The following is a 24,816-nucleotide window of genomic DNA, read 5'->3' on the forward strand; positions in this document are numbered from 1 at the left end:
CAGAACAGCAACACAATTAGACCCAACCAAATCATGAGAAATCAAAAAAAGAATTACTTGACACATTGGAAAGAGTTAACAAAAAAACTGGGCAGACTAGAATGCTCTTTGGCCCTAAACAGTTAGCACACAGTAGCAGAATACCTGACCACTGTGACTGACCCAAATTTAAGGAAAGCTTTGACTATGTACAGACTCAGTGAGCAATAGCCTTGCTATTGAGAAAGGCCGCTGTAGGCAGACATGGCTCTCAAGAGAAGACAGGCTATGCGCACACTGTCCACAAAATGCTGCACATCCTAACCTCCTGCCAAATGTATGACCATATTAGAGACACATATTTCCTTCAGATTACACAGATCCACAAAGAATTCTAAAACAAACCCAATTTTGATAAACTCCCATATCTATTTGGTGAAATATCACAGTATGCCATAACAGCAGCAAGATTTGTGACCTATTGCCTATTACACCATTGTAAATACAACCCATATTTAGGTTAATTTATTTTCCCTTTTGTACTTTAATTATAATATGACATTTGAAATGTCTTCATTCTTTAACAAACATTTGTGAGAGTAATGTGTACTGTACATTTTTTAAATAGTTAATTTAATGTTTATTATCTATTTCACTTGCTTTGGCAATGTAAACATATGCTTCCCATGCCAATAAAGTCCCATAAATTGAAATTGAAATGTAATTGAGAGGGGGGGCCGAGCGAGAGAAAGAGAGAGAGAGGGGAGAGAGAGAGGGGAGAGAGGGGGGACAGAGAGAGGCGAGAGGGAGAGAGAGAGGGAGATGAGAGAGAGAGAGAAGAGAGTGAGTGAGTGAGTGAGTGAGTGAGTGAGTGAGTGAGTGAGTGAGTGAGTGAGTGAGTGAGTGAGTGAGTGAGTGAGTGAGTGAGTGAGTGAGTGAGTGAGTGAGTGAGTGAGTGAGTGAGTGGGAGAAGATGGGGTAAGAGAAAGATGGGGAGAATGAGAGATGGGGGAACAGAGAGAGAGAGGGAGAATGAGAGTGGGGGGAAGAGAGAGGGGGGAGAATGAGAGATGAGGGGAAGAGAGAGGGTGAGGGAATGAGAGAGGGAGAGAAATGGAGACATGGTACCTGCCAGAACAGTTTTAGAACTCTGTCAATAAAAACTATAATCTGTGGGGACAAGGACAGGTGTTTGACTGAGAGTGTATGTGAGCGAGCATGGTGTTTTAGTGTGTGTGTATGTAGTGTCCAGGCTCTCCTCTCTTTGCTAGCTGTGCTCCACTCTCTGGACTGAAGCCAGATGGCAATCTGCCTACTGGGGCTCCCTGGATTGGATTCTTCAAAACAATCATTTGTTGTGTGTGTGTGTGTGTGTGTGTGTGTTTGTGAGTTAGTTACTGACACACACAAACACATACTTCAAAGATGAGCCACACAGAGATTAAATTGCTCTCTCTCTCTCTCTCTCTCTCTCTCTCTCTCTCTCTCTCTCTCTCTCTCTCTCTCTCTCTCTCTCTCTCTCTCTCTCTCTCTCTCTCTCTCTCTCTCTCTCTCTCTCCTCTCCTCTCTCTCTCTCCCTCTCCTCTCTCCCCTCTCTCTCCCTCTCTCTCTCCCTCTCTCCCTCTCTCCCTCTTTTTCTCCCCTCTCTCTCTCTGTCTGTCTTTGTCTCGATGGTCTCTCTCTCTCTCAATTCAATTCAAATGATGGGCTTTATTGGCATGGGAAACATGCTAAAATTGTCAAAGCAAGTGAAGTAGAAAATAAACTAAAGTAAAATAAACAACAACAATTAACACTAAATATTACACTCACATAAGTTCCAAAAGAATAATGATGTTTCATATTATGTGCAAATTGTTCTTGTGGCAACATATCACATATTTTGCTGCTGTAATTGCACTCTATGGTATTTCACCCAATAGAAATGGGAGTTCATCAAAATTGGGTTTGTTTGGGCGCAGTGGTTAAGGGCGCTGTACTGCAGCGCCAGCTGTGCCACCAGAGACTCTGGAATCGCGCCAAGGCTGTGTCGTAACTGGCCGCGACCGGGAGGTCTGTGGGGCGACGCACAATTGGCATAGCGTCGTCCGGGTTAGGGAGGGTTTGGCCGGTAGGGAAATCCTTGTCTCATCGCGCACCAGCGACTCCTGTGCCGGGCACAGTGCGCGCTAACCAAGGTTGCCAGGTGCACAGTGTTTCCTCCGACACATTGGTGTGGCTGGCTTCCGGGTTGGATGGCGCTGTGTTAAGAAGCAGTGACGCTTGGTTGGGTTGTGTATCGGAGGACACATGACTTTCAACCTTTGTCTCTCCTGAGCCCGTACGGGAGTTGTAGCGATGAGACAAGATAGTAGCTACTAAAAACAATTGGATACCACGAAATTGGGGAGAAAAGGGGGTAAAATTCACACAAACAAAATGTGGGTTTGTTTTAGAAGTCTTTCTGGATCTGTGCAATCTGAAGGAAATATGTGTCTCTAATATGGTTATACATTTGGCAGGAGGTTAGGAAGTGCAGCTCAGTTTCCACCTCATTTTGTGAGTCGTGTGCACATAGCCTGTATTCTCTTGAGATCCATGTCTGCCTATGACGACCTTTCTCAATAGCAAGGCTATGCTCACTGAGTCTGTACATAGTCAAAGCTTTCCTAAAGTTTGGGTGAGTCACAGTGGTCAGGTATTCTGCCACTGTGTACTCTCTGTTTAGGGCCAAACAAGCTTGCTTAGGGAACTCATCTCCAGGTTCATCTCTCTGAAGGTGAGGGCTTGTTATGGAAGGTTTGGGAATCGCTTCTTTTTAGCTGGTTGTACAATTTAACTGGTCTTTTCTGGATTTTGATAATTAGCGGCTATTGGTCTAATTCTTCTCTGTATGCATTATTTGTTGTTTTACGTTGTACACTAAGGATAGTTGTTTGGGATTGTTGTTTGTCCCATTTTGTTGAATACTTCATTGGTGAGCGGACCCAAGACCTCACAACCGTAAAGGGCAATGGGTTCTATCACTGATTCAATTATTTTTAGCCAGAAACTAATTTGTATATCACATTTTATGTTACTTTTGATGGCATAGAAGGCCCTTCTTGCCTTGTCTCTCAGATCGTTCACAGCTTTGTGGAAGTTACATGTGGCGCTGATGTTTATGCCGAGGTATGTGTCGTTTTTTTGTGTAGTCTAGGACTCTAGGGCAGTGTTTAGATGGAATTTGTATTTGTGTTCCTGGCAACTGGACCTTTTTTTGGAACCCCATAATTTTTGTCATGAGATTTCCTGTCAGGAACCCGGTCTGACAGAATATGTTCAGATGATCTAGGTGCTGACATTTGACTTCAGAATCCAGTAGGGTGAGGCCGGGTGCTGCTGACTGTTCTAGTGCCTTCGCCAATTCGTTGATATATATGTTGAAGAGGGTGGGGCTTAAGCTGCTTCTGTTACTGGTGTGTACTGGAGGCAAAGTCAGGTGCAAGAAAGCAGAGTGTAGTTAACAGGCGCACTTTTTATTCCGGTCCAAACGAAAGCACATAAGTACATAAACGTGCCCAAAACACGGAACATAAACAAAGGTCTGGCGCGTGACAATACTCACATAACATAAAACAATTTCACACAAATCATGGAGGGGAACAGAGGACTAAATACATGCAGTGTGATTAGGGAATGATGTGTATGGAACAAGACAAAACAAATGGAAATATGAAAAATGGAGCAGCTATGGCTAGAAAGCCGGTGACGCCGAATGCCGCCCGAACAAGGAGAGGAGCCGACTTTGGCGGAAGTCTTGACAACTTCAAACCTCAGTGCTAATTGAAGTTGCAGTCAGATCGGTTCTGTCGTAGCAAACTCGGTAGCCTTAACTTAGCATTCAGTCCTTATCAAGTTAATGCTGAAAGATGCTGGAGCTCATCTGCTCGTCTGTTCTCTCTCTCTCTCTCTCTCTCTCTCTCTCTCTCTCTCTCTCTCTCTCTCTCTCTCTCTCTATCTCTCTCTCTCTCTCTCTCTCTCTCTCTCTCTCTCAGCTCTCTCCAGCTCTCTCCAGCTCTCTCCAGCTCTCTCCAGCTCTCTCCAGCTCTCTTTTTCTCCTCCCTCTCTTTCTAAATTCCCGCTCTTGGTATCTACTGTTTATAACCACCTACACACCTTGAGGATTGATTATAAAAAAACATTTGACATGTTTATGTGGACATTGGATATAATTTTGAATTTTTGTCTGCGTTGTCGTGATCGCTCTTTCCGGTGGATTCCTGGGCATAACGCACCAAACTAACGGAGGTATTTGGATATAAAAAATATCTTTATGGAACAAAAGGAACATTTGTTGTCTAACTGGGAGTCTCGTGAGTGTACTTATTGTTTTGTTGAGCAATCGATAGACTTACACAAACGCTTGTATTGCTTTTGCTGTAAAGCATCATTTCAAAATCTGAGACAACAGGTGGATTAACAAAAGGCTAAGCGGTGTTTTACAATATTGCACTTGTGATTTCATGAATATGAATATTTTCTAGTAATATTATTTGACTGTGGCGCTATGCTATTCGGCGTTGCTGATGACAATTATCCCGGATCCGGTATGGGTAGTTCAGAGAGGTTAACCATTCTAGGGTTCATGCCTAACCTTAACCATTCCAGGGTTCATGCCTAACCTTAACCATTCCAGGGTTCATGCCTAACCTTAACCATTCTAGGGTTCATGCCTAACCTTAACCATTCTAGGGTTCATGCCTAACCTTAACCATTCTAGGGTTCATGCCTAACATTAACCATTCTAGGGTTCATGCCTAACCTTAACCATTCTAGGGTTCATGCCTAACCTTAACCATTCTAGGGTTCATGCCTTAACCATTCGGAGTTGGTAGTCCAAAAGAGACAAAACAGATGTGTAGGTGTGTGTGTGTGTGTGTGTGTGTGTGTGTGTGTGTGTGTGTGTGTGTGTGTGTGTGTGTGTGTGTGTGTGTGTGTGTGTGTGTGTGTGTGTGTGTGTGTGTGTGTGTGTGTGTGTGTGTGTGTGTGTGTGTGTGTGTGTGTGTGTGTGTGTGGCAGGAAGGGGACCGTTGGAGATCGGTTAGCCCAGAGGGGCCCTGGTCTGAGAGAGGGGGGCGATGGGGGATAGGGGCTCCCGAAGCACACGCATGCGTGTGTGTGAGTGTGTGTCTTACCTTCATGTGAGTGAGGGAACCAGATGGGGGAGGCGCTGGAGTGAGGTCCTCCCCTGTAGGAGGGGGAGGAAGGGGAGGCAGGGTGAGATGGGGGAGAGCCCAAACTGCTCGCCAGAAATGAGCCCATGAACGAACCACCTGAGGGAGAGAGAGAGAGTCACGTAAATACAGCTTCGAGTGTAAATAGAGAGAAAGACTGTTTAACTTTGATCAAAACCTTTGACAGGCACAATAACCCAAACCACAACAGTCTGTTGCACACAATGCCTGCAAACGCACGCACGCACACAAACACACACACGCACGCACACAAACACACGCACGCACACACATGCACACGCACGCATACACACACACGCATGCACACACACAATACCTGCAAACGCACGCACACACACACACGCACACACACACATGCACGCACACACACATGCACGCACACACACACATATGCACACGCACACACACACACATGCACACGCACACACCCTCACCCTTGACAGTCAGACCACTACAAAACACCCCAAAAACCACAAGAATCCTCAACTGCCTCACATCTAAGATGCTGTCTCTGCACATACACATACTACACAAACAACCTAACAGAACAGGGCCAATAATACTGTGATAGGATGGGAAGTGAGGAGGGGCTGAAAGACTTAACCCTCCTTAAAGAGGGTAAGAAGGGGCGTAAGAGACTGAAGGGGGCAGAAAGTGGCCATGGTCTGTGGACAAGGAGGCGGGTCAGTGGGGCGTTCTATTATTACAGCTGTGGCATACACACACTGACACGTACACACGCTCACACACGCTCACACACACTCACACACACTCACACACACTCACACACACTCACTCGATCTAAAGAGAGAAACCATATCATTTACCATCTATATTTTCACTCAGGGTAGACATAATAAACCTGATTTCTGAGTAAAACCGGAAAGCTGTTTAAGGAAACTCTGACGACTTCCCATAGCAGACTGTTGTTCTCTCTCTCTCTCTCAACGCCACCATATTTCTCTCCTCCTTTTCCTCTCTCTCCTCTTTCCTACGTTTCATATATCCTTCTATCTCTCCATCTAACTCTCTTCCTCTTTCCCTTTCATTTAGTTTCGCTTTCCTTTCTGGTACCAGCTCCAGTACCTGACTGTTTGTTTCTGTGTTCAACATTGGAGCCAAGCTAACAACCACAAGCTAACAACAGCAAGCTAACAACAGCAAGCTAACAACAGCAAGCTAACAACCACAAGTTAACAACCACAAGTTAACAACCACAAGTTAACAACCACAAGCTAACAACCACAAGCTAACAACCACAAGCTAACAACCGTAAGCTAACAACCGCAAGCTAACAACCGCAAGTTAACAACCGCAAGCTAACAACCGCAAGTCAACAACCACAACTTTTCAACCACAAGTTAACAACCACAACTTTTCAACCACAACTTTTCAACCACAACTTTTCAACCACAATCTAACAACCACAAGCTAACAACCACAAGCTAACAACAGCAAGCTAACAACAGCAAGCTAACAACCACAAGCTAACAACAGCAAGCTAACAACCACAAGCTAACAACCGCAAGTTAACAACCGCAAGTTAACAACCGCAAGCTAACAACCGTAAGCTAACAACCGCAAGTTAACAACCACAAGTTAACAATCACAACTTTTCAACCACAAGCTAACAACCAAAAGCTAACAACCACAAGCTAACAACCACAAGCTAACAACCACAAGCTAACAACCACAAGCTAACAACCACAAGCTAACAACCACAAGTTAACAACCACAAGCTAACAACCACAAGCTAACAACCACAAGCTAACAACCGCAAGCTAACAACAGCAAGCTAACAACCGCAAGCTAACAACCGCAAGTTAACAACCGCAAGTTAACAGCCGCAAGCTAACTACCGTAAGCTAACAACCGCAAGGTAACAACCACAAGCTAACAACCACAAGTTAACAACCACAAGTTAACAATCACAAGTTAACAACCACAACTTTTCAACCACAGGCTAACAACCACAAGCTAACAACCACAAGTTAACAACCACAAGCTAACAACCACAAGTTAACAACCACAAGCTAACAACCACAAGCTAACAACCACAAGTTAACAACCGCAAGCTAACAATTGCAAGCTAACAACCACAAGCTAACAACCACTAGTTAACAACCACAAGCTAACAACCACAAGTTAACAACCACAAATCAAGTCAAATGAGTTGAATACAACAGGTATACAGTGAAATGCTTACTTACAAGCCCTTAACCAACGACACAGTTTTAAGAAAATACCTTAAGAAAGTAAGCAATAAGAATAACTCATTACATTAATTAAAGCGCAGCAGTAAATAACAGTAGCTGGGCTATAAAGGGTACCGGTGGCTATAAGGGGTACCGGTACCGGGGGCTATAAGGGGTACCGGTACCGGGGGCTACAAGGGGTACCGGTACAGAGTCAATGTGCGGGGGCACCGTTGTCGAGGTAATTGAGGTAATACAGTATGTACATGTAGGTAGGGTTATTAGGTGACTATGCATAGATAATAACAAAGAGAAGTAGCAGTGTAGAGGGGGGTGGGGGGAATTGCAAGTAGTCTGGGTAGCCATTTGATTAGAAGCTGTTTAGAAGCCTCTTCGACCTAGACTTGGTGCACCGCTTGCCGTGTTGTAGCAGAGAGAAAAGTCCATGACTAGCGTGGCTGGAGTCTTTGACAATTTGTAGGGCCTTTCTCTGACACCGCCTGGTATAGAGGTCCTGGATGGCAGGAAGCTTGGACCCCAGTGATGTACAGGGCCAAACGCACTACCCTCTGTCGTGCCTAGCGGTCAGAGGCCAAGCAGTTGCCATACCAGGAGACGTGCAACCCGTCAGGATGCTCTCGGTGGTGCCGCTGTAAAACCTTTTGAGGATCAGAGGACCCATTCCAAATCTTTTCAGTCTCCTGAGGGGGAATAGGTTACGTCGTGCCCTCTTCACGACTGTCTTGGTGTGCTTAGACCATGTTCGTTTGTTGGTGATGTGGACACCAAGGAACTTGAAGCTCTCAAGCTGCTCAACTACAGCCCCGTCGATGAGAATGGGGGCGTGCTTGGTCCTCCTTTTCCTGTACTCCACAACCATCTCCTTTGTCTTGATCACGTTTTGACGGAGAAGTTGTTGTCCTTGCACCACACGTTCAGGCCTCCTCCCTATAGGCTATTTCGAATCCCACCGTACCTCCTCCGCTATGCAATCTGGTTTCCGAGTTGGTCATGGGTGCACCTCAGCCACGCTCAAGGTCCTAAACGATATGATAACTGCCAAGGATAAGAGACAATACTGTGCAGCTGTATTCATCGACCTGGTCAAGGCTTTCGACTCTGTCAATCACCACATTCTTATCGGCTTACTCAACAACCTTGGTTTCTCAAATGACTGCCTAGCCTGGTTCACCAACGACTTCTCAGACAGAGTTCAGTGTGTCAAAGCATGGGGCCTGTTGTCCGGACCTCTGGCAGTCTCTATGGGGGTGCCACAGGGTTAAATTCTCGGGCCGACTATTTTCTCGGTATGCATCAATGATATCGCTCTTGCTGCTGGTGATTCTCTGACCCACGTCTACGCAGATGACACAATTCTGTATACATCTGGCCCTTCTTTGGACACTGTGTTAACTAACCTCCAGACGAGCTTCAATACAATACAACTCTCCTTCTGTGGCTTCCAACTGCTCTTAAATGCAAGTAAAACGAAATGCATGCTCTTCAACCGATCGCTGCCCACACCTGCCCGCCTGTCCAGCATCACTTCTCTGAACGGTTCTGACTTGAATATGTGGACAACTACAAATACCTAGGTGTCTGGTTATACTGTAAACTCTCCTTCCAGACTCACATTAAGCATCTCCAATTCAAAATTAAATCTAGAATCGGCTTCCTATTTCGCAAACAAAGCATCACTCACTCATGCTGCCAAACATAACCTCGTAAAAATGACTATCCTACCGATCCTTGACTTCGGCGATGTCATTTACAAAATAGCCTCCAACACTCTACTCAGCAAATTGGATGCAGTTTATCACAGTGCCCTCCGTTTTGTCACTAAAGCCCCATATACTACTACCTCGCTTCATATTTGCTCGCCAAACCCACTGGCTCCAGGTTATCTATAAGTCTTTGCTAGGTAAAGCCCCGCCTTATCTCAGCTCACTGGTCACCATAGCAGCACCTACCCGTAGCACGCGCTCCAGCAGGTATATTTCACTGGTTACCCCCAAAGCCAATTCCTCCTTTGGCCGCCTTTCCTTCCAGTTCTCTATTGCCAATGATAGGAACGAACTGCAAAAATCACTGAAGCTGGAGACTCATATCTCCCTCATTAGCTTTAAGCACCAGCTATCCGAGTAGCTCACAGATCACTGCACCTGTACATAGCCCATCTGTAAATAGCCCATACAATTTACCTTCCTCATCCCTATATTGTTTTTATTTACTTTTCTGCTCTTTTGCACACCAGAATTTCTAATTGCACATAATCACCTGCACATCTATCACTCCAGTGTTAATTTGTGTTAATGTGTTAATCCAACTACCTGATCCCCATACTGTTTTTTAAATTTATTTTTTAGCTCCTTTGCACCCCAGTATCTTTACTTGCACACTCACCTTCTGTCCATCTATCACTCCAGTGTTAAATTGCTATATTGTAATTATTTCGCCACTATGGCCTATTTATTGCCTTACTTCCCTTATCCTACCTCATTTGCACTCACTGTATACATACTTTTTCTATTGTATTATTGACTGTATGTTTGTTTATTACATGTGTAACTGTGTGTTGTTTGTGTCCCACTGCTTTGCTTTATCTTGGCCAGGTTGCAGTTGTAAATGAGAACTTGTTCTCAACTAGCCTACCTGGTTAAATAAAGGTTAAATAAAAAAATTAAAAGTCTGTTTCATCGTTGTCGGTGACCAGGCCTACCACTGTTGTGTCAACGGCAAACTTAATGATAGTGTTGTCGTGCCTGGCCGTGCAGTCATGACTGAACAGGGTGTAAGGGAGGGGCTGAACCCTATGAGGGGTCCTCGTGTTGAGGATCAGATTGGCAGAATGGTGTTGAACGCTGAGCTGTAGTCAATGAATAGCATTCTCAAATAGGTGTTCCTTTTGTCCAGGTGTGAAAGGGCAGTGTGGAGTGCATAGAGATTGCATCATCTGTGGATCTGTTTGGGTGGTATGCAAATTGGAGTGGGTCTAGGGTGTCTGGGATAATGCTGTTGATGTGAGCCATGACAGGCCTTTCAAAACATTTCATGGCAACAGATGTGAGTGCTACGGGTTGGTAGTCAGTTAAGCAGAATACCTTAGTGTTCTTGGGCACAGGGACTATGGTGGTCTGCTTGAAACATGGAGAGGTTGAAAATGTCAGTGAAGACACTTGCCAGTTGGTCAGTGCATTCTTGGAGTACACATCCTGGTAATCCGTCTGGCCCTCCAGCCTTGTAAATGTTGAAATGTTTAAAGGTCTTACTCACATTGGTTGCGGAGAGCGTGATCACACAGTCACCCAGAACAGCTGATGCTCTCATGCATGTTTCAGTTTTACATGCCTCGAAGCGAGCAAAGAAGTAATTTAGCTCGTCTGGTAGGCTCGTGTCACTGGGCAGCTCTCGGCTGTGCTTCCCTTTGTAGTCTTTAATAGTTTGCAAGCCCTGCCACATCAGACGTGCATTGGAGCTGGTGTAGTATGTTTTGATCTTAGTCCTGTATTGATGCTTTTTCTGTTTGGTGGTTCGTCGGAGGCCATAGCGGAATTTCTTATAAGCTTCCAGGTTAGAGTCCCACTCCTTGAGAGCAGCAGCTCTACCCTTTAGCTCAGTGCGAATGTTGCCTGTAATTCATGGCTTCTGGATGGGGTATGTATGTACAGTCACTGTGGAGATGACGTCATCGATGCACTTATTGATGAAGCCAGTGACTGATGTGGTGTACTCCTCAATGCCATTGGAAGAATCCCAGAACATATTCCAGTCTGTGCTAGCAAAACAGTCCTGTAGTTTAGCATCTGCTTCATCTGACCACTTTTTTATAGACTGAGTCACTGGTGCTTCCTGCTTTCATTTTTGCTTGTTAACAGAATGTTGATCAGATTTGACAAATGGGGGGCAAGTGAGAGCTTTGTACGCGTCTTTGTGTGTGGAGTAAAGGTGGTATAGAGTTTTTTTCCCCCCTCTGGTTTCACGTTTAATATGCTGATAGAAATTAGGTAAATTTAAGTTTCCCTGCATTAATGTCCCAGGCCACAAGATGCGCCGCCTCTGGATTAGCATTTTCCTGTTTGCTTATGGTGGTATAAACCTCATTGAGTGTGGTTTTAGTGCAAGCATTGGTCTGTGGTGTTATGTAGGCAGCTACGAAAAATACAAATGAAAACTCTCTATGTAGATAGTGTGGTCTAGAGCTTATTATGAGATACTCTACCTCAGGCAAGCAAAACCTTGAGACTTCCTGAGATATCATGCACCAGCTATTGTTTACAAATATGCATAGGCCCCCGCCCCGTGTCTTACCAGAGGCTGCTCTTCTATCCTGCCAATAGAGTGTATAACCTGCCAGCTGTATGTTATTAATGTCATTGATCAGCCACAAGTCGGGGAAACATAAAATATTACAGTTTTTAATGTCCCATTATTAGGATTTCAGTTTGTCCCAATTATTTTCCAGCGATTGAACGTAAGCTATCAGTACGGATGGTAAAGGCAGATTAGCCACTCGTCGCCTGATCCTCACAAGGCACCCCAATCTCTTTCTGCAAAATCTCAGTTTATTTCTCCAGCAAATGATGGGGCTGAGGGCCTGTAAGAGTGTTTGGAGTATTATCCTTCCTGTCTGACTCGATGTGAGTAATCGCTATTCTGATGTCCAGAAGCTCTTTTCAGTCATAAGAGATGGTAGCAGCAACATTATTTAAAAAAAAGTTACAAACAATGCGAAAAAACTATCAAAATAGCATGGTTGGTGAGGAGCTAGCTAAGCTAACAACCACAAGTTAACTACCACAAGCTAACAACCAAAAGCTAACAACCAAAAGCTAACAACCAAAAGCTAACAACCAAAAGCTAAAAACCACAAGCTAAAAACCACAAGCTAAAAACCACAAGCTAAAAACCACAAGCTAACAACCACAAGCTAACAACCACAAGCTAACAACCACAAGTTAACAACCACAAGTTAACAACCACAAGCTAACAACCACAAGCTAACTACCACAAGCTAACTACCACAAGCTAACTACCACAAGCTAACAACCACAAGTTAACAACCACAAGCTAACAACCAAAAGCTAACAACCAAAAGCTAACAACCAAAAGCTATAGCAGACAGATGGCCGAAGAGGAGAAAAAGAGCAAAAACGAAGGAGGGTCTTGATGTAGGGAAGTGTCGCATAGAGAATGTCAATGACACCAAACACAGCATCTCTGATTGGTCTAGCAGATGTCTTCTTCCCAGGTCTCGAATCAATGACCTTTGACATGTCAGTGTGCGTCAGGAAAGCAAAGGCCAGCTTCTTCAGGCAGAAATTTGCATCCTGTAGATCTAACTACAAAAAGTTCTGGGACACTGTGAAGTCCATGTAGAACAAGAGCACCTCCTCCCAGCTGCCCACTGCACTGAGGCTAGGTAACATGGTCACCACCGATAAATCCATGATTATCGAAAACTTCAACAAGCATTTCTCAATGGCTGGCCATGCCTTCCTCCTGGCTACTCCAACCTCGGCCAACAGCTCACCCCCCCCCCCCCCCCCGCACAGCTACTCGCCCAAGCCTCTCCAGGTTCTCCTTTACCCAAATCCAGATAGCAAATGTTCTGAATGAGCTGCAAAACCTGGACCCGTACAAATCAGCTGGGCTTGACAATCTGGACCCTCTATTTCTGAAACTATCTGCCGCCATTGTCTCAACCCCTATTACCAGCCTGTTCAACCTCTCTTTCATATCGTCTGAGATCCCCAAGGATTGGAAAGCTGCTGCAGTCATCCCCCTCTTCAAAGGGGGAGACACCCTGGACCCAAACTGTTACAGACCTATATTCATCCTGCCCTGCCTATCTAAGGTCTTCGAAAGCCAAGTCAACAAACAGGTCACTGACCATCTCGAATCCCACCGTACCTTCTCCGCTGTGCAATCTGGTTTCCGAGCCGGTCACGGGTGCACCTCAGCCACGCTCAAGGTACTAAACGATATCATAACCGCCATCGAAAAGACAGTACTGTGCTTCATCGACCTTGCCAAGGCTTTCGACTCTGTCAATCACCATATTCTTATTGGCAGACTCAGTAGCCTTGGTTTTTCTGATGACTGCCTTGCCTGGTTCACCAACTACTTTGCAGACAGAGTTCAGTGTGTCAAATCGGAGGGCATGCTGTCCGGTCCTCTGGCAGTCTCTATGGGGATGCCACAGAGTTCAATTCTCGGGCTGACTCTTTTCTCTGTATATATCAATGATGTTGCTCTTGCTGCGGGCGATTCCCTGATCCACCTCTACGCAGACGACACCATTCTGTATACTTCCGGCCCATCCTTGGACACTGTGCTATCGAACCTCCAAACGAGCTTCAATGCCATACAACACTCCTTCCGTGGCCTCCAACTTCTCGTAAACACTAGTAAAACCAAATGCATGCTTTTCAACCTTACGCTGCCAGCACCCGCACGCCCGACTAGCATCACCACCCTGGATGGTTCCGACTTAGAATATGTGGACATCTATAAGTACCTAGGTGTCTGGCTCGACTGTAAACTCTCCTTCCAGACTCATATCAAACATCTCCAATCTAAAATCAAATCTTGAGTCGGCTTTCTATTCCGCAACAAAGCCTCCTTCACTCACACCGCCAAACTTACCCTAGTAAAACTGACTATCCTACCGATCCTCGACTTCGGCGATGTCATCTACAAAATAGCTTCCAACACTCTACTCAGCAAACTGGATGCAGTTTATCACAGTGCCATCCGTTTTGTTACTAAAGCACCTTATACCACCCACCACAGCGACCTGTATGCTCTAGTCGGCTGGCCCTCGCTACATATTCATCGCCAGACCCACTGGCACCAGGTCATCTACAAGTCCATGCTAGGTAAAGCTCCGCCTTATCTCAGTTCACTGGTCACGATGGCAACACCCACCCGTAGCACGCGCTCCAGCAGGTGTATCTCACTGATCATCCCTAAAGCCAACACCTCATTTGGCCGCCTTTCTTTCCAGTTCTCTGCTGCCTGTGACTGGAAAGAATTGCAAAAATCGCTGAAGTTGGAGACTTTTATCTCCCTCACCAATTTCAAACATCTGCTATCTGAGCAGCTAACCGATCGCTGCAGCTGTACATAGTCTATCGGGAAATAGCCCACTCAATTTTACCTACCTCATCCCCATACTGTTTTTATTTATTTACTATTCTGCTCTTTTGCACACTGTACATGACCATCTGATCATTTATCACTCCAGTGTTAATCTGCAAAATTGTAATTATTCGCCTACCTCCTCATGCCTTTTGCACACAATGTAGTCTCTTTTTTTTCTACTTTGGTATTGACTTGTTAATTGTTTACTCCATGTGTAACTCTGTGTTGTCTGTTCACACTGCTATGCTTTATCTTGGCCAGGTCACAGTTGCAAATGAGAACTTGTTCTCAACTAGCCTACCTGGTTAAATAAAGGTGAAATAAAAATAAATAAATAGAAAACATGGGAGACAGCCCCGGGACACCAAGGGCCCAGGGTTTAGGTCTAAGCATTCCACTGTGCTGAGAGGACACTTTCGGTATTGCAGTTTAGCTGAAGTCGAGCCCCAAAAAGTCCAATTAGAAATGTCCTAAAAAGACACTTTGGTTATCACCTTTGTGCAAAGAATATCCATTGAACTATTCAAGTAATTGTCTTTGAGGCCAATTTTTTTCCCACCGCCGAAGATATTAACATTTTACATTCATCCAATATCTGTCATATTTCTGGACGATGTGATTGATGTCATTGCTGCTTGCACTACTCTGTTCTGCTCTGGTTGTCTTCTGCCAATGCGAGTCCAGATCTATTTGAAAAGCCATGAGTGTGTGTGCACGCACACATACACCAGGCAGATCACTCAAGATTGACTTTGAAATTGGACGTCTGTCCATGTCCTGAGGACGTCAGGAAATGCCTTCAAAAGCGACAACTAGGTGCAACAGTGAGCGCTATTACCATCATGGATTTTGCTAGGGCGATGTGGACGAGGGTGATGGACGGGTGTAATCAAATGATGTATATACACCCTGGATCGCTGATGCTTTGTTTTAGCCACTGAGAGGCTTTGAAGGAGCCGGTCAGCAATATTGGCACACCCCATTAGGAGCAGTCCTCCATAGGAATGAATGGAACTCTACAGTATTTCAATTAAATGTTTCAAGGACAAAATTGTAGTGGGGACCGTAAGGTGTGTGTGTGTGTATGTTTGTGTGTGTGTGTGTACAGTAGTATTAGTCATCTCAAAAATGTAGGTGTGATGTTCAGATGTACCGATCCTGTGCAGGTGTTGTTACACATGGTCTGCCACTGCGAGGACGATCAGCTGTCCATCCTGTCTCCCTGTAGCGCTGTCTTAGGGGTGTCACAGTACAGACATTGCAATTTATTGCGATGGCCACAACTGCAGTCCTCATGCCTCCTTGCAGCATGCCTAAGGCACATTCACGCAGATGAACAGGGACGCTGGGCCTCTTTCTTTTGGTGTTTTTCAGAGTCAGATGAAAGGCCTCTTTAGTGTCCTAAGTTTCAGAACTGTGACCTTAATTGCCTACCGTCTGTAAGCTGTTAGTGTCTTAGCGACCGTTCCACAGGTGCATGTTCATTAATTGTTTAAGGTTCATTGAACAAGCATGGGAAACAGTGTTTAACCTCTTCAACCTATGGGGGCGCTATGTCATTATTGGATAAAAAAAACGTTCCCGTTTTAAGCGCAATATTTTGTCACGAAAAGATGCTCGACTATGCATATAATTGGCAGCTTTGGAAAGAAAACACTGACGTTTTCAAAACTGCAAAGATATTATCTGTGAGTGCCACAGAACTCATGCTACAGGCAAAACCAAGATGAAACCTCAAACAGGAAATGAGCAGAATTTTTGAGGCTCTGTTTCCCATCGTCTCCTTATATGGCTGTGAATGTGCCATGAACGAGCTTATGCTCTCTGCCGTTCGTCCAAGATGTCTGCAGCATAGTGACGTATTTGTAGGCATATCATTGGAAGATTGGCCATAAGAGACTACATTTGCCAGGGGTCCGCCCGGTGTCCTTTGTCTAAATTGGTGCGTAATACTCAGCTGCATGCATTTTCACATGGGATACAGAGGTGAAAGCACACTTCCACGAACGATATATCTTTGAAGAGATATGTAGAAAAACACCTTGAGGATTGATTCTAAACAACATTTGCCATGTTTCAGTCGATATTATGGAGTTATTTTGGAAAAAGTTTGGCGTTGTTATAACTGAATTATTATTATTTTTTTGGTAGACAAACATGACGTAGAAAACGGACCGATTTCTCCTGCACAAATAATCTTTCAGGAAAAACTGAACATTTGCTATCTAACTGAGAGTCTCCTCATTGAAAACATCTGAAGTTCTTCAAAGGTAAATTATTTATTTGAATGGTTTTCTGTTTTTTGTGAAAATGTTGCCTGCTGATGCTAACGCTAAATGCTAATGCTAAATGCTAACGCTAAATGCTAAATGCTAGTTTTGCTATGGTTGAGAAGCATATTTTTGAAAATCTGAGATGACAGTGTTGTTAACAAAAGGCTAAGCTTGAGAGCTAGCATATTGATTTCATTTCATTTGCGATTTTCATGAATAGTTAACGTTGTGTTATGCTAATGAGCTTGCGGATAGATTTACACAATCCTGGATACAGGTTTTTTTAGTAGCTAAACGTGACGCACAAAATGGAGCGATTTCTCCTAAACAAATAATCTTTCAGGAAAAACGGAACATTTGCTATCTAACTGAGAGTCTCCTCATTGAAAACATCCGAAGTTCTTCAAAGGTAAATGATTTTATTTGAATGGTTTTCTGGTTTTTGTGAAAATGTTGCCTGCTGAATGCAAACACTAAATGATAATGCTAGCTATCAATAGCTATCAATACTGTTACACAAATGCTAGTTTTGCTTTTGTGAGAAGCATATTTTTGAAAATCTGAGATGACAGTGTTGTCAACAAAAGGCTAAGCTTGAGAGCTAGCATATTTGATTTCATTTCATTTGCGATTTTCATGAATAGTTAACGTTGCGTTATGGTAATGAGCTTGAGGCTGTATTCACGATCCCGGATCCGGGATGGCTCGCCGCAAGAAGTTAAACCCTTTACAATGAAGATCTGTGAAGTTATTTGGATTTTTTTTAAATTATCTTTGAAAGACAGGGTCCTGAAAAAGGGACGTTTCTTTTTTTGCTGAGTTTAGTTGTGCAGTAACACTCCCCATCCAACCTGACAGAACTTGAGAGGATCTGAAGAGAAAACTGGGAGAAACTCCCCAAATACAGATGGGCCAAGCTTGTAGCATCATACCCAAGAAGACTCTAGGCTGTAATCGCTGCCAGAGGTGCTGCAACAAAGTACTCAGTACAGGGTCTGAATACTTATGTAAATGTATTATTTCTATTTATCAAACTTTTTTTTACTGTTTTTGCTTTGTTATTAGATTGATGAGAGAAAAAAACAATTAAATCAATTTTAGAATGAGGCTGTAACGTAAGAAAATGTGGAAAAGGGGAAGGGGTCTGAATACTTTCAGAATGTTCTGTATTCTGCTACTGGGTTCTCTCTGTTTTATGGCCAGAAAACATTCCCATTTGCTCTGTTTGATGGCTGATTCTTTCCAATGGGGTCTGTTTGTGTTTCTGAACATATCCCCAGGACCAGCTTTGGGGACTCTTCTCCAGATTCATCTCTCTGTAGGTGATGGCTTTGTTATAGAAGGTTTGGGAATCTCTTCCTTTTAGGTGGTTGTAGAATTTAACGGCTCTTTTCTGGATTTTGATAATTAGTGGGTATCGGACTAATTCTGATCTGCATGCATTATTTGGTGTTCTACGTTTTACATGGAGGATATTTTTGCGGTATTCTGCATGCAGTCTCAACTTGGTGTTTGTCCCATTTTGTGAATTCTTGGTTGGTGATTGAACCCCAGACCTCACAAGGGCAATGGGTTCTATAACAGATTCAAGTATTTTTTGCCAGATCCTAATTGGTTTGTCGAATTGTATGTTCATTTTGACGGCAGAGAAGGCCCTTCTTCCCTTGTTTCTCAGATCGTTCACAGCTTTGTGGAAGTTACCTGTGGGATTGGTTTTCTCTCTCTCTCTCTCTCTCTCTCTCTCTCTCTCTCTCTCTCTCTCTCTCTCTCTCTCTCTCTCTCTCTCTCTCTCTCTCTCTCTCTCTCTCTCTCTCTCTCTCTCTCTCTCTCTCTCTCTCTCTCTCTCTCTCTCTCTCTCTCTCTCTCTCTCTCTCTCTCTCTCTCTGTCGAGGCAGTCTCTCTCCTCCGTCTTTCTCTGTCCATCTCTCCCTCTCTGCCTCGCTCTCTCTCGCACACACTACTATGCGAGGAGACGAGAGGAGGGAGAAAAAGTGAAAGGATGAAAAAAAGAAAGGGACAAATGAAAGGATGCAAGAGACTGGTAAATAATGAGGGGAGTTGTGTGGGACATTCAAACACAGAGAGAGAGAGAGAGAAAAGGGAGGCATTTCCTTCAGTTTAGCTCACCTTCCTCCAAGAAGCCTACTCTTGCTTGAATGTACTGAACCGCATACACAATCCAAGAAAACAGGAGGTTGGTAGACTCAATCGATCAGCAGCCAATCAGTGATCAATATCGTATCGTGTTCCATTGTCACTTTAGCCAATTAACAGTGCGTCTATCCACACTGACATACTGACCACTGAACACAGACACTGGACACAAATATACTGTGGAATAATTAATTCAAATTTACAAAGTGTGTGTTTCCCTGTGTGTGTCTTCCTGTGTGTCTCCCTGTGTGTGTCTCCCTGTGTGTGTCTCCCTGTGTGTGTCTCCCTGTGTGTGTCTCCCTGTGTGTGTCTCCCTGTGTGTGTCTCCCTGTGTGTGTCTCCCTGTGTGTGTCTCCCTGTGAGTGTCTCCCTGTGTGTGTCTCCCTGTGTGTGTTTCCCTGTGAGTGTCTCCCTGTGTGTGTTTCCCTGTGTGTGTTTCCCTGTGTGTGTTTCCCTGTGTGTGTTTCCCTGTGTGTGTTTCCCTGTGAGTGTTTCCCTGTGAGTGTTTCCCTGTGAGTGTTTCCCTGTGAGTGTTTCCCTGTGAGTGTTTCCCTGTGAGTGTTTCCCTGTGAGTGTTTCCCTGTGAGTGTTTCCCTGTGTGTGTTTCCCTGTGTGTGTTTCCCTGTGTGTGTTTCCCTGTGAGTGTTTCCCTGTGTGTGTCCCCCTGTGTGTGTTTCCCTGTGTGTGTCCCCCTGTGTGTGTTTCCCTGTGTGTGTCCCCCTGTGAGTGTCCCCCTGTGAGTGTCTCCCTGTGAGTGTTTCCCTGTGACGTAGAAGTCCGTCACTGGCCGCGGGCAGCATTTGGTTCTTTAACGCACACACATATTCATCACTCCTCCCTGAGCCATTATAAGATAAGTTAACAATGTGGGTCGACACACAAATTAACTTCTGTCTTGGTGCATGCATTTCACACTTGTCAATGTTCATATTTGAGAGATACAATAATTATTATACTTATCAATGTTGTGGATGAGCGCATTGTTTGTTTGTTCTGTACCTCTCTCTCCATCTCTGTAGCTTCCGGGTATGCTGGAAAAGGACCCGAGCTAAGGGAATTGGGTTGGCTTTATAGTGCCTGTCCCAAATGGCTCATTAATGCATATGGGCATATTGAACGATATTGTCAGTAGTGATGTAATGTTGTAAATGTTATGTTGTGATATTGTTTAAAACCGTGTTGCAATGTATATCCTTTAGTATGTTTAGTTCATGGAAAATGTAGGTTTGTATTGTTAATTGATTAATTAATTAGGGTTAATTGTTCTGAGGGGAGGGGCTAGCCCTACAAAAGGAGCCTCTCTTTCAGTCATGGGGAGGCATTTTTGGATTGAGCTGTGGATGGGGCAGCATTGTTTTTAAGCTGTCCCATAAGGTAGACGTACTGACACACTTTCAACAGGCTACAACCACCCAGAGCCCTGGCACACCCTCAGTGTGTGTGTTTGAGTATATGTCAGGGGGTGGGGTCAGAGGGCGGAGCCTGGGCAGGTCCTTCTGATTGTGTTCTGACGTGAAGCAGGAGTACTGTGTGTGTGTGTGTGTGTGTGTGTGTGTGTGTGTGTGTGTGTGTGTGTGTGTGTGTGTGTGTGTGTGTGTGTGTAAGAGTGCTTGTGAGGCAGAGCGAGAGCGAATCTGAGCATGTCGCCTGGGACAACCAGCAGTCCTGAATTACATTTCGAGAGCTGGAAAGAGAGAGAAAAAAAAAATAATAAAAGAGATGAAAAGCTACAAATGAGAGATTTCCCTCTGAGGGGAAGAGAGGGGGAACCTCTATTTATTTTTCTCTCTTTCTCTCTGTTCTGAAGGGTTAGAGAAGGGGGGAACCTTATAATGGCCCTCAAACATTCAGGTCCCCACTCCCCCGTTACGCCTAGTACACCCTAAACAAGATGATTCTGCAGGTTCTCAGCATTTGAGTGTTTACAGAGGGCAAACAGCTGTTTCCCAGATCTGAGTCAGATGCTGCTTTGAAAGAAAAAAGGGAACCAGTGGGTTGCAGAATACCATATGCCCTGAGATATTAGATCCACCCTTTTCTAACCCCTGGTCGATGGAGCTGGCATCAGTTTAGTCAGTTCCAGTTGAAGAATCAGGCCCAGATTACTCCATTAGGAGAGGATGGAATGGTTACAGTATTATAACCACAGAGTTCTTCTGGCTAGACCTCACCCAGCCCACGGTGGAAGGAACAACCATGTATGGGCTTTCAGGAAGTAAAGGGATGAGTGAACGTTCCATGTTCACCATAGTAACAGGATGTGGGGATATGGGCCATCCAAGTCCACACTAACGAAAAGCATAAGGGTGTATGATATTTCTGGAGAGGCTGTGGTGATCTGCCAACTTCAGGAGACTGATGGGAGTCAATAGCGCAAGAGAATGTCTATTCTTCTCTCCTTGGCTTACTGATATGGACATATCTACCTCAATAACCTCATACCCCTGCACATTGACTGGTACCACGTCTGTATAGCCCAGTTACCGTTACTCGTTTTCTATTTATTCCTTGTCTTATTCTTTTTCTATTATTTATTTAAAAATTGTCTCTGCATTGTTGGGAAGGGCCCATAATAATTTCACTGTTAGAGAGACACAGAGTGAAAGAGAGAGAGAAATCTGACCAGAGTACATTCTTCCATATGTTTGGGCAGTCTCCCACATGCCTTTTGGCGAACACCAAACGTGTTTCCTTATTTTTTTCTTTAAGCAATGTCTTAAATAATACAACTCTGTCTCTGATCTGTTTAGAGAGCTCCTTGGACTTCATGGTGCCACTTGGTGGTGCCACTTGCTTGGTGGTGTTGCAGACTCTTGGGCCTTTCAGAACAGGTGTATATATACACTGAGATCATGTGACACTTAGATTGAACACAGGTGGACTTTATTTAACAAATTATGTGACTTCTGAAGGTAATTGGTTGCACCAGATCTTATTTAGGGGCTTCATTGAAAGGAGGTGAATACATATGCACGCACCACTTTTCAGTTTTTTATTTTTTAGAATTTAAAAATATATATTTATTTCACTTCACCAATTTGTACTATTTTGTGTCCATCACATGAAATCCAAATAAACATCCAAATCAAAATCCAAATCAACCATTACAGGAATACAACAACATAGGAAAAACATCAAGGGGGATGAATACTTTTGCAAGGCACTGTATTTCCCGTGACTGTGCCTCAAAACCAAATGTTTTCCTTGCTCACCACTCCACCCTGGAACAGTCTCTATGACCAGGTCCACCTATACAAGGCAGCAGTGCCCACCACTCCACCCTGGAACAGTCTCTATGACCAGGTCCACCTATACAAGGCAGCAGTGCTCACCACTCCACCCTGGAACAGTCTCTATGACCAGGTCCACCTATACAAGGCAGCAGTGCCCACCACTCCACCCTGGAACAGTCTCTATGACCAGGTCCACCTATACAAGGCAGCAGTGCTCACCACTCCACCCTGGAACAGTCTCTATGACCAGGTCCACCTATACAAGGCAGCAGTGCTCACCACTCCACCCTGGAACAGTCTCTATGACCAGGTCCACCTATACAAGGCAGCAGTGCTCACCACTCCACCCTGGAACAGTCTCTATGACCAGGTCCACCTATACAAGGCAGCAGTGCCACCACTCCACCCTGGAACAGTCTCTATGACCAGGTCCACCTATACAAGGCAGCAGTGCTCACCACTCCACCCTGGAAGAGTCTCTATGACCAGGTCCACCTATACAAGGCAGCAGTGCTCACCACTCCACCCTGGAACAGTCTCTATGACCAGGTCCACCTATACAAGGCAGCAGTGCCCACCACTCCACCCTGGAAGAGTCTCTATGACCAGGTCCACCTATACAAGGCAGCAGTGCCCACCACTCACTCCACCCTGGAACAGTCTCTAAGACCAGGTCCACCTATACAAGGCAGCAGTGCCCACCACTCCACCTTGGAAGAGTCTCTATGACCAGGTCCACCTATACAAGGCAGCAGTGCCCACCACTCCACCCTGGAAGAGTCTCTATGACCAGGTCCACCTATACAAGGCAGCAGTGCCCACCACTCCACCCTGGAACAGTCTCTAAGACCAGGTCCACCTATACAAGGCAGCAGTGCCCACCACTCTACCCTGGAACAGTCTCTATGACCAGGTCCACCTATACAAGGCAGCAGTGCCCACCACTCCACCCTGGAACAGTCTCTAAGACCAGGTCCACCTATACAAGGCAGCAGTGCTCACCACTCTACCCTGGAACAGTCTCTATGACCAGGTCCACCTATACAAGGCAGCAGTGCCCACCACTCTACCCTGGAACAGTCTCTATGACCAGGTCCACCTATACAAGGCAGCAGTGCTCACCACTCTACCCTGGAACAGTCTCTATGACCAGGTCCACCTATACAAGGCAGCAGTGCTCACCACCACCCTGGAACAGTCTCTATGACCAGGTCCACCTATACAAGGCAGCAGTGCCCACCACTCTACCCTGGAACAGTCTCTATGACCAGGTCCACCTATACAAGGCAGCAGTGCTCACCACTCTACCCTGGAACAGTCTCTATGACCAGGTCCACCTATACAAGGCAGCAGTGCTCACCACCACCCTGGAACAGTCTCTAAGACCAGGTCCACCTATACTAGGCAGCAGTGCCCAACATCGCCTGGACTCTAAAGGACATGGATCCCAAACACAGCCCCAAAACTTCAGATCAATAGACACCCCGAGCAACAGATCAATAGACACCCCGCCCAGACCAGCGAGACGCTATCCCAGATCTGCGGGACCCCCCCCCCGTACCTACACATAGAGAACCCCCACCAAGAGGACCTACATCCAGACCACAACAACCCAGCCACATACACACCCCCACCCCAACCAATCAACACCCCTCCAAGTCAACCATGCCCACACCCCATTTAGGCCCCCTCAGATCAGACCTATGCCCCTCCTGCCCACCCCATGCACCCCACCCCCGCAAAGAGAGGAAGTCACACACACGCCCAGGCTGTGAGCGGGCAAACAGGCCCAACCCCCACTCTTACACTAGCCCAAGCCAATGGCATGTACTAGATGCTCAGCAGACTCTGCTCACACTTTAACAACATTGGACACTTTATGGAACACAAAGCCTTCACTATCTCATCCTGGAATATACAAGGCCTGAGGTCATCTGCCTTTGGCCTAAAGAGCAGGAACCCGGACTTCACCAAAGAAATTGGAAATACAGACGTTGTCATCCTACAAGAAACATGGTATAGGGGAGACAGGCCCACTGGTTGCCCTCTACTCTAGGTTACAGAGAGCTGGTAGTCCCATCCACCAAACTATCAGGTGTGAAACAGGGAAGGGACTCAGGGGGTATGCTAATTTGGTGTAGAGCAGACCTAACTCACTCCATTAAATTAATCAAAATGATGTTAACAGAGAAAAATGTCCTCCTGTGTGCTACCTATGTCCCCCCACTATAATCCACATACTTTAATGAAGACAGCTTCTTCATCCTGGAGGGGGAAATCAATCATTTGGGCCAGCAGGGTAGCCTAGTGGTTAGAGTGTTGGACTAGTAACCGAAAGGTTGCAAGTTCATATCCCTGAGCTGACAAGGTACAAATCTGTAATTCTACCCCTGAACAGGCAGTTAACCCACTGTTCCTAGGCCGTCATTGAAAATAAGAATTTGTTCTTAACTGCCTTGCCTAGTTAAATAAAGGTAAAATAATATACAACATTTCAGGCAAGAAGGGCCTTCTCTGCCATCAAAAGGAAAATAAAATTAGACATATCAATTGGGATCTGGATAAAAATACTTGAATCAGTTATAGAACCTACTACACTTTATGGTTGTGAGGTCTGGGGTCC

General features: G+C 45.1%; 1 protein-coding gene across 1 annotated transcript in view; it reads right to left on the reverse strand.

Annotated features, from left to right (window-relative positions):
* LOC124038774 (BAH and coiled-coil domain-containing protein 1-like) overlaps positions 1–24,816 on the reverse strand; it is a 111,913-nt gene that overhangs the window by 67,889 nt on the left and 19,208 nt on the right. The window contains 1 exon segment of the mRNA XM_046354840.1: positions 5,136–5,273. Within this exon segment, the coding sequence (XP_046210796.1) occupies positions 5,136–5,273 (138 nt within the window).

This window comes from Oncorhynchus gorbuscha, linkage group LG06 (genome assembly GCF_021184085.1).
Source record: "Oncorhynchus gorbuscha isolate QuinsamMale2020 ecotype Even-year linkage group LG06, OgorEven_v1.0, whole genome shotgun sequence".
NCBI lineage: Eukaryota > Metazoa > Chordata > Actinopteri > Salmoniformes > Salmonidae > Oncorhynchus > Oncorhynchus gorbuscha.